General features: G+C 42.1%; 1 protein-coding gene across 4 annotated transcripts; it reads right to left on the reverse strand.

Annotated features, from left to right (window-relative positions):
* Positions 1 to 2,449: 2,449 nt before the first annotated feature.
* On the reverse strand, positions 2,450 to 16,320 carry LOC139015094 (nuclear body protein SP140-like protein). Of its 4 annotated transcripts, none has more exons than XM_070422369.1 (6): positions 16,229 to 16,320; positions 11,731 to 11,890; positions 10,594 to 10,762; positions 9,874 to 9,957; positions 3,435 to 3,584; positions 2,450 to 3,113 (listed from the first exon to the last, which is right to left on the reverse strand). In XM_070422369.1, exons 2-6 carry the CDS (start codon positions 11,887 to 11,889, stop codon positions 2,968 to 2,970), a joined length of 708 nt encoding a protein of 235 aa, XP_070278470.1. In that variant the 5' UTR covers position 11,890; positions 16,229 to 16,320; the 3' UTR covers positions 2,450 to 2,967. The 4 variants fall into 4 exon arrangements, with proteins under 4 accessions (XP_070278470.1, XP_070278468.1, XP_070278469.1 ...); XM_070422367.1 differs by having other exon boundaries at positions 2,450 to 3,134; XM_070422368.1 differs by lacking the exon at positions 16,229 to 16,320 and adding an exon at positions 15,519 to 15,638 and having other exon boundaries at positions 2,450 to 3,134.
* Between the last annotated feature and the right edge of the window lie 383 nt (positions 16,321 to 16,703).

A 16,703-nucleotide genomic window follows, 5' to 3' on the forward strand; every position in this document is an offset into this window, starting at 1 on the left:
TCTTTCTATAAAGAATCATATCATGTGCTTCCATTTATTTAAATTATTATGTTGTTAGTAATGTTTTCTCTCCTCTCCTCCTCCCCACATAGAACTTATTCATTTCTTGCTTTTTCTTTTTACTGTCAGGTATTTTACACTATTTCTTGTTATTATGAAAGTGGCCTTTTTCCTATTATAGTTTCTTACTTAGTGTTGCCTGTTATAGAAAACTACTGTTATTTATATATTTTGGTAAAGCCAGTGTTATTTATATAGTTTGGTTACTGATTACCATTCTGAGTACTTTTTTGCCTTTTACCCCGTGGCATCAGGAAGCACATAGCATAGCATACTGTTTTCAACATTTAATTCATAGGGTCAGAATCCTAATTGGTACAGCTGATAAAAGCATTCCTCACCCACTAAAACCTCTGACGGTTCTTGGTTCTGTTGGGGAATGGCTCTGCCATGACATCCTGGTGACCTTGCATGTCTCCACACGGCACACATAGGCAAGACTTTAATGCAACTGATCTGATTTAGGCCTTGGAAGAATGCCCGGTGATTTTTCCAAAACATGAGAGCATGGGAGACTTGTGAGGAGCTGCTACAAAGCCATTTTCCATTCATCGCCTTATCTTCCAGATGCTATCATGACTCTCTCTCCTTTCATTCCAAGTTCTGATGAGGTCTGAAGCCTTCTGACTCTTTATTTAGGGCACAGCTGTAGGCTATACAACTGCTGGCTGCAACATGAATGTGGACCATCACTCATGTCACACCATAAGGCATCCACATCCCTTTGCTTGAGTACAATCCTATGGTACAGAGGACATGGGAAGCTGGTACCTTTGCTTTTTTGGCTTTTGTTGTCTATGTAAGTATCAAACTGTCTGAATAGTAAAAGAGTGCATCATTTCTTTACCAGCCAAATCTTTTAGCTTTGCTTGACAGGTTCTCAGACCCAAAATATTCCAGTTATAGGAAAAGAATACCATATATTGATAGCTGGTTCAGAGTATACACTATACCAGCGGTTCTCAACCTTTGGGTCGAGACCCCTTTTGGGGTTGAACGACCCTTTCACAGGGGTCACCTAAGACCATCCTGCATATCAGATATTTACATTATGACTCATAACAGTAGCAACATTACAGTTATGAAGTAGCAACGAAAATAATTTTATGGTTGGGTCACAACATGAGGAACTGTATTTAAAGGGCCAGAAGGTTGAGAACCACTGCATTATACCATTCAGAAAAGTACCTCAGCCTCAGGAATAATTGTCTCCAGCTGGCTCCAATGCATCATGTCACCATTCAAAAATAATATTTCGTTATTGGAATAGAAAATGCTGAAGATTAAATGAATTTATAAATGTCAAATGTTCAAAATCATGTCTGAAACACATGAATGTGTCATCGTGGCTACACATAGTAGGGATTCTGTGTTCAAAATGTTAATTCAAGCAAAAGGCAGCATTCCTCATTGTCCATTCAGCTAGTTGATGGTAAAACAAAGACTTATATTTTTGATATTTATTTTATATATTTAAATGCCATTTAACAAAGAAAAATCAACCAAAAAAATGAGTTCGCGTGTCACCTCTGACACGCATGTCATAGGTTCGCCATCACTGACCTAGCTGAACAGGTTAGGTGTTAAATGCAATTTCTATCTCATGGTCGATTTAATCAAAAAACATTTCTTATTACAATTGATGGAATAATTTAGGGATGATTCAAAAATAAACGCGTCTGCAGCTCTGTCTCCCTTTACTGATGTTATAACTATAAAAGGAGGTCACCTAAATAGGTAAAATGTTCGGAGTTCCTGCCAGAGAATAAACTTTCTTTCTGGGACTACAGTTATTTAGAAAAATGGATAAATTCCATCACACACCAAGCAAAATATTTTGTCCTTGAAGCTCTTTCTTGTAGCATATTCTATTTTCAATACTTTAGCTCCTAAAAAAAACTTATATTTTTCACTTAGGTTTACAGTCTAAAATCTGACTGGGGTTTTTTTTCCCCTTTTAACTTCTTTTGTGTGCTTTGTTGGGTTAGGGGGATTCAGTGATGCATCATTATCTAGAATTGGTGGCTTTTCCAGTCTATCATTTTTCATTTGTAGCAGAGATAGTAGTGTTCACCAAATATTGCATATATCCTCCAAATTTTTCCATTCCCTTGCATTAGGACTGGCCAAGTGACTAATACACTTACCAATGGGCTATGATCAGAGGTGGCATGTGTCATTTGCAAACTAATTCATAGGAGAGTAGTGAGAATTCTCCATGCAACCTCTCTCCTACCACGTTGATTATGGAAGCCTGGTTTTGAGAAGATAGAGTCCAAAGACTGAAACAGCCTAGTACATGTACTTACTACCACCTCAGAGGTGCTCCCAGATGCATCATGGGCTTTGAGTAAGCAAGAAGTAAACTTATTTGTGTAAGCCAGTAGAACTGAAAATTGTTTATTGTCACCACACAAGCTAGCAAGTCCTGACTTATTTGGTACTGAAAACAACAGAGAACACTTGTATGAGTGAACTTTGGGTTTGGGGGAGCTCTGTGCCAGGAACTAGAGACAAAGGCCAAATACATATTTTTTATTATAGGCATGCTATCTTGTTTCTATTCTGATGTCAACATATGAACCCATGTGCAATAAATAGAGCCTTGCCTCCCACATTTCCCAAGAATGGGTTCCCAGGATTAAGTGAACCATGGTCTGTGGAGTGCACTCAAAGTAAAATGTATCAAGCCCAGCTGGTGTGGCTCAGGTGGTTGAGGGTCGATCCATGCACCAGGAGGTCGCTGGTTCAATTCCCAATCAGAGCACATGCCTGGATTATGGGCTCAATTTCCAGCAGGGGATGTGCAGGAGGCAGCCGATTGATGTTTCTCTCTCACTGATGATACTCTCTCTCTTATTCTCTCTGAAATCAATTTAAAAAACTATTTTTTTAAAGTAAAACATGTCAAGAAACAGGAGTTCTGAATTCAGATGCCAGGTGCTCTGCAGGCTGAGACTGGCCATCCTCACACTCCTCACCAGGTCCACATCTTGGTGCTGATTTCTGGGCTTCCGGAGGCACTTCCTGCCCATTGGATTCACTGCTGATCACTGCGAAAAGGAACAAAACCCCTAAGGAGTCTCAATGTGGGGCCCATGAGGCAGCAGAAAACCCCATAATAAAGGGACTCCAGGAGAGACCCAGCAGCTTGCAGAATTTCTAGATAGGAATGTCCCTGCACCAGATAGTCTGTCTTCCCAGGGAATCCTCTCACTGGTAGAAGCTTCTTACACTAAGCACCAGAGTCTCCCTCTCTTGCACCACCACCACCTCACCCCACTCCACGCCCGTGCTCCCTCGGCCACCTCCTGTCACCTCTGCTGTGACATACACAGTGCCATCACATGCCAGACTCCCTTAGCCAGTCTTACCAATTATTTCAGGCGCTTGGTCACGTGCTGGCCTTGCTTGCTGGCCTCCTTCGTTCATCTCGGGGGGAAAAGATGAAATTGTCTTCTGCATATCCATCAGACCCACAGCACAAGATTGCACTAGATTTTCATGTGTGGATAGCTCTGCCCCTAAAATAAGTAAGGATTCAGGAAGAATCTTCCTCTGTCCCCCTCAAAGAGCCTCATGGCTCCCTTTCTTCCCTCTCTCCCTTGAGAGGCTCACTCTCATGAGGAATCTCACCTTCTCACCTACTGCCTACCTCTGAATTTGTGTCTTTCTCTCTCCATTTCTCAAGTGCTTTTCTTTTTACGTTGAATCTACCTTTCGGTTTTTCTCTTTTCCCTTTACCTGCTATTCTCACTCACCAGCTGATAATAATCTTGGCTGAATTTGTGTTTATTCATAAGTTAGGCTCTTTTCCACAAAGGTAACTTATTATACACATATATAAATGTAATTGTGAGAACTATTTTGTAAAGTTTTCCTATAAATATATCATTAATGTAATGTTTGCCAAAACATGTGATCCCCTTTAGAGCACAGAAATATGAGGACTTTCCTTTCCTTTCCTAAAAAATGTTAATTGAGCATTTTTTTAAATTATTTTTATTGATTTAAGAGAGGAAGGAAGAGGAAGAGAGAGAGATAGAAACATCAATGATGAGAGAGAACCATTGATTGGCAGTCTCCTGCACACTTCCTGCTGGGGATCGAGCCTGCAACCCGGGCATGTGCTCTAATGGGAATTGAACCATGACCTCCTGGTTCATAGGTCAAGACATAACACGCCCTAATGGGTTTGGCCCAGTGGATAGAGCATCAGCCTGCAGACTGAAGGGTCCCAGGTTTAATTCTGGTCAAGGGCATGTACCTAGGTTGCAGGCACATCCCCAGTAGGGGGTGTGCAGGAGGCAGCTGATTGATGTTTCTCTCTCAGCGATGTTTCTAACTCTCTATCCCTCTCTCTTCCTCTCTGTAAAAAATCAATAAAATATATTTCTAAAAAAAGACATAACACTGAGCCACACTGGCTGGACTTAATTGAGCTCTTATTATGTGCCAGTCACCATGCTCAGGTCAGGGGACACAGCAAGTACAAGACAGATGAGGTCCCTGGCTCAAAATCACAGTCTACAATGGATGCCACAAACTAACTGCATTATCACGATGAAGTGTGAGTGTCATCCCACAGCCAGTACAAGGTGCTCTGAGAACATACAGACAGAGGAATGAATCCCATCCTAGAAACAGAAAATGGCTTTCGAAGAAAGTGTTATATAACCAGGAGGTTGCTAGTTTAGGGAGGGAGTGAGAAGGGAACTAGACCTAAATAGAGGACAGAGCATGGGCAAAGGCAATTCAAGTAAATAAAGGAAGTCAGCATGACTAAGACTTGGAGTGAGAGAACAGAGGCTAAAGAAATAGGAGAGAATCCTATGGCCTGTGGCTTTGGAAGCTTCAGGAAGGAGATTAACTTAATCTCAAGTGTCCTGACTATCACTGGAGTTTAGATAGGACAACGGCATGAACACATCCACACTTCCGTCACCTTCATCAGCTGATGGTCAAAGGAAAGTTTTCAGAGATCTGATTAGCATCATGGCATTTGCGATGGAGAAATGGTCAGTTTGAAAATACTGCCAAGGTCAAGTCTCAGGGCTGGGTGACCGATGGGGTATGAGGGTTAAGGGAGAGGAGGACTCGGGAGGAGTCCTCCTGAGTTTCCTGCTTAAGAAAACTGGACAGGAATGACGCTGTTACTAAAAAGGGAAGTTATGGGGGGGGGGGGGGGGAGGAGACATATGTAATACCCTTTGTAATACTTTAAGCAATAAATAAAAAAAAGAAGAAGAAAAAAAAAGGGGGAAGTGGTCCTAGCTGGTTTGACTCAATGGATAGAGCCTTGGCCTGCGGATCAAAGGGTCCCGGGTTTGATTCCAGTCAAGGGCATGTACCTTGGTTGCAGGTTCCTCCCCAGCCTGGGCCTTGGTCCCAGCATGCAGGAGGCAACCAATTGATGTGTTTATCTCACATTAATGTTTCTCTTTGTCTTTCCCTCTCTCTTCCACTCTCTCTAAAAGATAAATGGGAAAGTATCCTCATATGAGAATTAACAAAAAAAAGGGGGCGGGGAGGAGTGGCAAAGGAAGAGGAGGAAGAGGATCTGGTTTCGTGGAAGAAGATGATGAGATCCATTTTGGAAGCATTAAATCTGAGGTTCCTGAAGGATATCCCAGTGAGATGTCCTTCAGGCTCTTAGATGAATAAGCTGAGAAGACAGATCATCTAGCCATATGGATTGGGTGTCATGGCTATAAATGTTGACAGAAGACATAGCAGTTTGGAGGGCGGTTTATTTAATCTGAACAGATTACAAATGTCACTTTGAAAAATGGGGACACTTTACCCTGAAAACTCACTGTTAAAGAGGACAACCTCCTGTATCAGCAGCTTGTCCAGTGACTCTCCCTCAAATTTTAAATATTTCAATGTCTCCTCTCTCCTTCGTCACATTGCCCTCTCCACTTTTTCATTCACCCTCACTTAACACTCTGTCTTCATGATTTCTTTGTGCCTCTCCCCCACTTTCTCTTTCCTTGGTATTTACTTTGCCCCCAATGTCTCTCTCTCCATGTAATTTTTGTCACTGCCCCTCATTAGAGTTGTCAGTTTAGCTCCTGTCTGCTGTTTCCTTCACTTCCTCCCCTTTGTCTCTGTTTCTCAAAGGTTTATGTTGACACTCTGTCTGTCTCTACTCTCCCAATTGTTGTCTTCCTATGTACTGTCCTTGTCCCTCCATTACAAGTATCTTCTTTTGGCTTTGGCCGTACCACCAGAGCCCCTTCTCCCTACCTTCTCCATCTAAAGGTCTTCCACAATCATCTCTCCTACTTGTCAATCTGACAATCACACATATTATTTGCATGTTCCTATGACAACTTCTGATAAAATTAGCTTCCTGCCAACCCTTCACCAGCCTGGAAAAGTTTTGGATCTCCTGTACCTTTAGGTAAAACTGGGCTCACTCCTATTACTCGTGATTCAATGGCCCAGTCTATCTATCTCTCCTATATTTATTCTCCTCACATTTTCTACCCAGAGAACCTTCCTCCACTGAAGAATTCAGCTTTCTCTTCTGTCTTGCCTCTGGGTCAGGGCTAAGGTGAAACAATGAAGGGACCTAAAGTGCCAAACTTAATGCCAAGGCACTTACTCTTAGGTTGTGCAAGTGAATATCTTTTTAAATTATGTACCCTAAGAAGACTGAGTTTCAACATGAAGGCAGTGGAGGATGTAATTGGAAACACTGATTACAAACCCAAGGCTTTGCCTGGAATATCTTATTTGAGAATAATGTTCATTTAATCAGAAATGACATTATACTTTTAGGAACTAAGGTTGACTTTATGGAGCCAATGGGAAACAAGTACCAGCCTTATTGGGAGAACAGGCCTTGTACCTGGCTTACAAAGTTTCCAGCTTTATAGTTTTCTTCAATATCGAACTACAATCCTCCAATCTAATGTTTCACATTTTTCTTCTACTTGACTGACTCAGCATCGCCAAGAACTAAGACTTGACTGCTCAGATCCCTACCAGACTCCAGGTTGTTTTGCAGGTGGTCTTTCCCTCACAGTCCAAAGAAGCACTGTGAACTGAAGCCTGGTGATTTGGCATTGACCTTGAAGGAACCAGCACCGCAGCAGGCCATGCATGGGGTTGCAATTCTCCCTGGACAAGTGCTGATGGACACTAAGGAAGTCCAAAAAAATGGGTCACCCAAGCCCTTGGATCGGAGGTAACTAAGACTATGCACAAATCACCAAGAGCATGGAGATCTTAACTTCAAGGAATTCGAGGAGGTTCTGTAAACATAAATGACACTGAGTTTTGAAGACTTGATACCACAACAAACAAATAAACATAAAACAAAGAACTCAAGAAGTGGTGCTATACAATTTTCTACAGCTGATATCTGTGTCCACTGACTAGGTAATTCTCTCTTCTTTTTTTTAAATCCTCACCCAAGGATATGTTTTTTATTAATTTTTAGAGAGAGGCAGGGAAAGAGAGAGAAACATCAACGTAAGAAAGAAATATCGATCAGTTGCCTCCCCTCAGCACCCTAACAGGGAGGAGGTCAAACCTGCAACCTAGCTATGTGCCCTGACCAGGAATCAAACCCCCCCATTTTGGTGTACAGGAAGACACTCCAATCAACTGAGCCACACTAGCCAGGACTGGACTGGTTAATTGTCAAGGTTCAACTCCTGGTTCTTGACTTTAATACAACATCTGTACTATTATTTCTCTGTTTCAGGCATCCCTCTTTTAAGATGTCTAATCTCTTGGACCCTAAAACAAATGTCCTTCACCACCGCCTCTCAACTAGTTTTATAGGAACAACAGCAGCAAGAATCCTGGAGAGACTGTTTCTTAGGCCCTGCTTCGTCCCATTTGGGAGGCTTATGCTTACCTCTGAGTTGCTCAGTGACAAACAATATTCATGTTGAAGAAACGGGGAGTCTGATGGTTACAGTAATAGTTAAGAAATCTCCCCCACCCTTTGGTGTTTCAGAAATGACAAACCAGCTAACACTCTCCTCAGAGTTTCATCTCCATTCTGACTCATAACGCCCATAAGACTCTAAGATGACTCTCTTGTTTACATTCCTCTATAAAACCCCAGGCTCCCTTCTTTTTCTTTGAGATGGTCCTCATTAATGAATGTTATCCTTATTGCAATAGTCTGAGTAAAATAATCTCCTTAACTTAAAAAAAAAATTTTGCCCTAAGCCTCTCACATGTCTCAGCTTGCTTGCTTCCCTCACGCTTTAGAAAGTAGCCAGAGACTGGGCGCGCACGTGTGTGTGTGTGTGTGTGTGTGTGTGTGTGTGTGTGTGTGTCCCTTCCTCCCTCCACATGACTTAACCAGGTAACTGGTTATTTAAAATGTAGGAATCAATCACAGTTACCTTGTCCACCATTCAGCAGTAAGCTGAGCAACTCTTTTGACTCTCTCTCCTTTTTTATTCCAGGAGCTTTGGATTTACCAGGCACTTAAGAGAGATCAAAGGAAAGGAGAGAGCAGAGCCAGTGACCAGGAAAAAGGCTAAGGTGTGGCCATCCTGAGCTCTGAGATTGAAACTAAAGTCAGCTGCTCCTTGTAAAGAAATACTGCCGCTCCAAGAATCCCACCTCAAATCCAACCAAACCCCCTTCTACCTCTTTCTCTCCCTTTTTCAATTTTCTACCAGGGTCCAATCTCCAGGCATTGCTGCTTCTACCTAGGAAGGTATTTCTGCATCCTGGCTGCCACTGGCCTCTGTCTCCCTGACTTCTCCTGTCCCCTGTTTTTGTCTTCTTCTTTCTGGTGATGCTCTCCAGCTCAGTCCTTGATATCTCTATTTTCCTTCACAGCTCTCTTCCCCTACACCTCCCCACCAATGTGGCGGGTTCCCTTCCTGTTCTCTCTGTCTCTGTGATTTCCCCACTTAACCCACAGAAACAAAAGATGCACTTTTTAGTTTTATCAATGTATTCTGGCAGTGGGAAGAGGGCGATGGGAAGTGGCAGCTTAAAGGATAGGGGGTTTCCTTTTGAGGGGCTCAAATTATTTTGGAACAAGATAGAGGTTATGCTTGCACAATGTTGCACACTTTTAAATGGTTGATTTTATGTTATGTGACTTTTACCTCCATTTAAAAAGGAAAAAAGAACAGAGGCTCTGGCTTCAGAATGCCTGGGTTCATCCTTGCTTATTTGAACCCAGGCCAATTATGTACATGGTCTCTTGAGACTTCAGTTGTCTTATGTGCATGATAGACATGTAAGTGATGCTAACCTCTAAATGCAGGTGTGAGCACTAAACACACAACTACCAGATAGATGTTCAATCAAATGAGCTCTTAATGTTATTTTTATCCCTTCTTGCTGTCTTTCATTTCCCCTCTTTCTCTCTCTCTCTTTCAGTGCCCACATCTCCTTCCCCACACCCCTACCACTTCCTCTTTTTTCTATATGACGTCCTTTCTTCTTGCATATTTCTGTTCTTAAATAACATCCCCCACATTTAAATTTGTCCCTTCTTCCATCCTCAAGGTTGATGTTGACTATGGGCCCACAGTTCTTAGCCCTTCACAGTGACGGTTTCCTATGGAAACTCATAATTTACACTTGGGATCTTAATCCACCCTCCAGGTTACTGGACAAAGAGTCTCTCTCTGCCACCTCTTGCTAATACCCTTGGATTCCACACAGAATCAAGTCATTTTGGAACCAACTCAAAGTAACAGTCATCTACCACCCCATGTTCTCCTGGTATTCCTTCCCCAGCACTACTGTCTCCTTTCGGTTCCTTTATCTATTTTTCCTCTTAGTCATAAGACAGCAAAGCTTGTGTCTTCTCATAATTACCTCGTTCACAGCTTGGCTGAGTGCTGGACATTTCGTGTGTCTCTTCTCTATCATTTTCCCAGGAAAAATGTTTGTCTTGGATCACTGAACAAAGGAAAGAAATTAATTAAAGGTTGCAGGTAGGTAATTAGGGACACCACCTCATAATTAAGTATCTGGGACACCCATGAATCCATGTCTTTCAATGGGGGGACTTCTGGCCCTTGGGTCAGTGAATCTCAGTGGCTTCTGACTTGGTGTTGCTTATCCCTTTCCCTGGGGCAATGAAGTCGGGGGGAATAACACTGAAATTCTACGGTGATGAGTCTTGGGTTTTAAGGATGGTGGTGAAACTAGAAAAGTTACTAAAGTAATTAATCACCCAACAAGATGATCAGAGAGGAGTAAAAGCATTGTCAATATAAATTCTATAAGTGGAACATCTCTGTGAACTGTACAAACCTTAGAGAAGAACAGAGGAATCTTCTCATTAAGAGAGCTAGTTATTCCCGAAGAAGAAAAAAGGACATTATTAAGCCCAAATTAAGCCCTAGTACAGTAGTCACTTGGCAGTTTATTTTACACGACAGTTTTGTTCACAGTTACTTCCATTCATACTGCCTAACATAGGGCCTGAGATGTGGTAAACATTTCATAAATACTTGTTAAATGAGTGACTGAGTTAATGAATGAATGAAAAGTAGACTTGGACCCCAAAAGGGAGGGGAAAAAATTGATTACCATTTTTGAAGCTTCTATGAACCTGAATTAAATCAGGATACTCCTTCAGATGAACCCTGCTGAACAGAACTTGTAGAAGTGACTGATCAAACATCTTCTCAAGGTGGCAGAGAATATGATACACCACTCTTCTTACAGGAACCAAGTCTTTACAAGCTTCTTGAGAATCCTTAAAACAGTACAATGGAAAAAATATATAAAGTGATCATTTTAAAGTTAAACAACCATCAAGGAAGTAATTGCATAGGAACTCAGTCTACTTTTTCAGTGTAATTATAATTTTCATGTCATATTTTAGAACTTCTAGTATATTTGATCAATTGCTTAAGATCACAAATGGAGCCTTCCTCTTGACTTTCAAAATTTCATCCTGCCTAGGCTGTTTCAAGAATGGATCTTTGCACAGCAACTGTGGGTATGAGAAGTCCTGATAAGACTTTAGGATGCAGGGAGATGCACAATGCACAACCACATGGTGACGAGTTAAATTCCTTCTCTGTCTCCAAGAGGATCCACTAATCAAATTTGCTTGAATTCCAAGACTCCCAAACTACCTAATAAAGTTTAAACACTTCGGAGGAGACAGCCACAAGACCAAAATTTGATTTATAATGGCACAAATTCCCTGTGGATTTCATTTGAAATAAGTGGATATGATAATGAAATACTGTCCCAATTCTTTCAATTATTTTAATTTTATTTCATTTTGCCATACTGTGTAAATTGCTATGCATCTTCAAAGCATATAAGTTTCAATCCAACCATTTCAGCATTACCCTCCACCCCACACACATACCCCAACATGCCCCACAGGCAAGAAGGGCTTCATGGGCACAGATAACAGTGTGGTAAAGGCCTGGGTGGATGGAGGAGGTCAGTGGGGAAAAAGGGGGACATCTGTAATACTTTCAACAATAAAGATACATTTTTTAAAGGGAGAGAAAGGCTTCAATTAGAATAGAAGTATTGTTAGTGATATCTTCTTGCCCAGTCACCCTCAACCTTACAGGATGATTTACTAATTTAGTAGAGTCTTCCCATGAAAACTATAAAGGGCTAGATTTTTTATCTAGGATGCCAAACACAAATTAATGTGAGGCTAGGGTACCAAGGAGAGATATAATTCATTTCTCTTACATTATAGAGCTCTTCAGTGATGAGGGAGTGGTCTCTGAGGCTCTCAAAAAAAGGAAATGGCTTTGTTATTGCATTCGCTATCTCCACCTTATTTTTCTTGAAGTGAGTCAAAAGAATTTCATGGGAAGTTGTCTCTTTGTGCTGAACTGTTGAAAACATCCTAAGGGAAAAAATAGAATGAGAAAATTAAATGTTAAGATTCAAGACTTATGTGGTCATCATTTCACAGTGTATACAAATGTCAAAGTATTATGTTGTAGACCTGAAACGAATATAATGTATGTCAATTATACTTCAATTTTTTTTAATCTTCAGAATTCCATTTGTGAAGAAATGAAAAGAGGTAGGTGTTGGTCATCAAGACATGAAGAGTGGGAAAGAAAAAGTTGCTCAGATCCCATCAGGCCCACATGTAGAAGACAAAGGCAGAACTCTGAAAAATTCTGCTGGATCAACTTGAAGGAAGTATGTAATAACAAGACAGACATGTGACACTTCTGACCCATAGAAACAGAGTAGATTATTCAAGGCCTCAAACACTCCGAAGCAGAGGAAGATTCAAAGCTGGGGATAGCACCACTGAGGTAGTCGTCTCTGTAAGCTTCACCAAAAATGGCTTCAGTTCAGGATTCTGTATTGAGGGGTGAGCTGAGACAGCAGTTTATCATTCAGAGGAAAAGACTTTCTGGGCCTGAATTCAAATACAGGAGTCAGTAGCAGCAGCACTGCCCGCAGGTTTTCTCCTGTGAATGAGAACTGGAAGCAAAGAGCAGGTGCCTGAGAACTTCAGGTGGGAACATTCATTCCCAGCTCCTGGTGTTTTCTGTCTGGGAGAGGAAGCGGGCAGGCGGGAGGGGGAAGGGGGGGGCAGGAGTGGAGACATCAATCAGTGTGACACTCCTGGTTTCTCCCTTGCACCCTCCTCCTCCCCATGAGAGGTAAGTTCTTAGATGTTTCTGAAGAAGGAACACAAGCTAAGAGAAGCCAGCCTTGGGGTACAGAGTAGGCCTCTAGACCGGTGGCCGGCAAACTGCGGCTCGCGAGCCACATGCGGCTCTTTGGCGCCTTGAGTGTGGCTCTTCCACAAAATACCACGTGCGGGCACGCACGTACAGTGTGATTGAAACTTCGTGGTCCATGTGCAGAAGTCGGTATTTTGTGGAAGAGCCACACTCAAGGCGCCAAAGAGCCGCACGTGGCTCGCGAGCCGCAGTTTGCCGAGCCTGAGCCGCAGTCTGCCGACCACTGCTCTAGACTGATGCTTCAGGTACAGTCATTGTAAGATCTGGCCTTGCCTGGCCAGGGTGGGTTTCCTCCATTGTCGTTTTGATTAATAATAAGACAGATGTTATGATCTCCAACTACCTGACTTCTTATCTCTCTCTTAAGTGGCTCTAAAATCAAGCACATGTAAGGTGTTATTGTGGGGCCCCCTTGAGTCCCCACAAAAACCAACTGAGATATGTAGCTATAGTCTTTGCTCAGGGAGGTGCCCGTTATAAATGAAATCTCCCTAGACAGGTCCAACACTGATTCACCATTGGTGTGCCAGAGCACGAAGCTCAAAGGACAAATGGAAATCAAAAGGTGTTAGATATCAAGGCTTAATAATGGGAGGGGACGTCACGGGAAATGGCCAAATGGGAAACACCAGGAATCTGTCTCTCCATTTAGGCAACAACTGTACTAGCAGAAAGTGTCTGAAGTCACAATTTTGGAACTCTGTTGAAATGTTTTTAACTTGCAGGAGAAAGCGTGACTGGTAAAGTGTGATTGATTTTGGCTAATTTCAGCCTTTAGTGCTGTACTGGTTACCTACCCCCCACCCCCACCACCAGCCTAGTGGCAGGCAGCTGTGTTCGAATTCCTGATATGGCTAGAGCCAGAGTGGACAATAAGGAACCAGTCCCCCAAACATCAGGGCTCTGTTTCCTGATTGCTGCTCACTGCTTTCCATCTCTGAGGTACAGGCACAGAGATCGGCAGCCATTACTGCAATCCCACTGGCTGAGGTGGTTTTCTGGTGATTTAAAGGAGCTGCACCTGGATTTCTTTGTTTTATTATTTTTTTTATTTTTTCCCTTTCTCCCCTTTTGGAAGCCAGACATGTAAGATTAGACATTCAAAATCAACCACATACACAAGGCAATTTAGGAAACCATTGCACATGCCCATAGACAGATGCAGGCTCAAAAAAGATAGGAAAAGAACTTAAGCTTTCTCCTCCAGCTGATCCTCAGCACAGAGATATTCTTCAACAATTAAAAATAATAATAAAAAGAAAGCAATTCCATCTACAATTGCATCTAAAAGAAGCAAGTACTTGGGAGTAAATCTACCCAAGACATGAAAGATTTGCATGCTGAAAACTACAAAACATCCTTGAAAGAAATTAAAGGAGGCCTAAGTGAATAGAAAGACATCCCATGTTCATGGATTGGAAGACATACAATGTTAAGAAGTCACTGCTACTCAAAGCACTCTACAGAATCATCACAATCCCTATCAAAATTCCAACAGCCTTTTCACAAATATGGAAAAGCTGATCCTCAAATTTCTATGGAATTGCAAGGGACCCTGAATAGCCAAAACAATCTTAAAAAAGAAGAAAGTTGGAAGACTCACACTTCCCAACTTTGAAATGTGGTACAAAACTATAGTATTTAAAACAGTATATACTGGCAAAAGGACAGAAATATGAATCAATGAAATAGAATAGAAAAACCATCAATAAACCTTCATGCATATAGTCAATTGATTTTCAACCAGGGTGCCAAGATCATTCCATGATAAAAGATAATCTTTGCAACACATGATGCAGAAAAAAACTGAATATCCACATGCAAAAGAATAAATTTGGACCCATACCTTACCCCATATACAAAAATTAACTCAAAATTGATCACAGACCTAACATGAAGACGCAAAGCTATAAAACCTTTAGAAGAAAACATTGGGGAAAATCTTCATGGCACTAGAGTTGGCAATGATTTCATGGATGTGACACCAAAAGCACAGACAGCAAAAGAAAAATTAGATAACTTGAACGTCATCAAAATTAAAAATTTTGTACAGCAAAAGACACTTTCAAGAAAGTGAAAAGACAACTTACATAATGGGAGAAAATACTTGCAATTCACATATCTGATAGGGGATTAATATTCAGAGTCTACAAACAACTCCCAAAACTCAATAACAACAAACAGCTCTATTCAAGAAATGAGCAAAGGATTTGAGGAAACATTTTTCCAAAGAAGATATGCAAATAGCCAGTAAGCACATGAAAAGATGCTCAACATCATTACTCATGATGGAAATGTAAATCAAAACCACAATGAGATATCACTTCATTCCTATAGGATGGCTATAATAAAAAACTTTTTAGTTTTTTAAACAAACCCACACACAAAAAGGAACAAGTATCGCCTTAGCTGGTGTGGCTCAGTTTGTTGAGTGCAGTTCCCATGCACTGAGATGTCAGGGCACATGCTGGGGCTTCTGGGCTGGATCCCCAGTGAGGGGGGATGCAGAAAACAGCGAATTGATGTTTCTCTCCTTCCCTCTCCCTTCCTCCCTCTTTAAATCAATAAAAACATCTTTTTAAAAAGAAAAGTAACAAGTATCGGTGATGATGTGGAGAAATTGGAATCCTCAGACATTGTTGGCGGGTATGTAAAGCGGTACAACCAACTGTGGAAAACAGCTTGGTAGCTCCTCAAAAAATTAAACAGAACTACCATATGACCTAGCAATTTCCCTTCTTACATATCCAAAAGATAAGTACACACAGTGAAAAGGGGCAGGGGGAATTCTCAGCTTCGTGGTGAATGTGGTCTGGTAGAGAACGCGTGTCATGAAGAATATCAGAAACTTTTCAGAGCCACATCTGAACTTCTTACTCTGCAGGTTCCGACTGTGTGCAAAGACCCAGCGGCAAAAGGCACTGGGTGTCAGCTTGAAGCCAGGCTTCCCGGCCTCTGCTCCTCCCCTCCCTAAATTCAGCCACATCCTGGTTTGGCTCTTAAACTGAATGGTTTGACAGAAAACAAAAGGGGGGAGATTCAAACTGAGCAGGACGTCCTGTCCTCTAGCTCCTCACTCTTCCCCAAAGGACGTAAACCTAATCTGTCCCAGTTCCTTCCCGGACCTGGGCTGGGCCACTGAAGCCCAGGCAGCAGTTGGGTAACACAAAAGTCAGGCAGAGGGGATTTGCCAGTCAACGCCGGACAAAAAAAAAAAACACAAAAAACCGGGCGGCCTCCTCTTTCTTGCACAAGGGCTCTTACGGGAATTCAGCTGCTGGCCGGGGCAGCTGGCTGAGAGCCCAGCCACTTTCCCAAAAGCACCCTCCACCTCGTGGGTTGACCTCAAGTAGAACGCTCTCCCTACTAAAGCCATACTATTGTTAAAGTATGAACATGCTTTTGACCCAGATAGTAAAGAGCCGCTGCCCCAGACCCTTCAAGCGCCTCCCTGGTACCTCCCCCCTAACCCGTACCTCACAGACCACCCCAATCAGGAAGCTAATGGCAGGGGCTCCTCCGGGAACCGGATCGAACAACCTTCGGTAAGGATCAGTGTTCGCCAGTGTTCACTAGGTTATTTTTTATTCTAATTTTAGCAAGTGAAACTTCATTTTAAATTTGCATTTTAACGCTTGCTTCTCTCTGTACCCAGGCCCCTCTCCGGGTTCTACATTGGTCTACACTGCCCTCTGGTGGCAAAGTGTTGGTATTGCAAGTCCCCTGTAGAAGTATTTTGCCCCTTTTCCCCTCTGAATTCATCCTGTTGTCCTGTGGTGGGGGGAAATAGAACTCTCATCTCAAACCTTTAACCAAATAGTTCAAAATTAAGATCGGAAGTACCATATTTCCTTACAATGAAGGGTGAAATAACATAAACAATTGGTGCATGACATGGTTGTCCTGTTTGGCAGTTCATATGCCCATAAAAGGGTTTATGACCTAGACCAG

Source organism: Myotis yumanensis, unplaced genomic scaffold (genome assembly GCF_028538775.1).
Source record: "Myotis yumanensis isolate MYYU_CA2020_CCGP unplaced genomic scaffold, mMyoYum1.0.hap1 SCAF_8, whole genome shotgun sequence".
Taxonomy (NCBI): Eukaryota; Metazoa; Chordata; class Mammalia; order Chiroptera; family Vespertilionidae; genus Myotis; species Myotis yumanensis.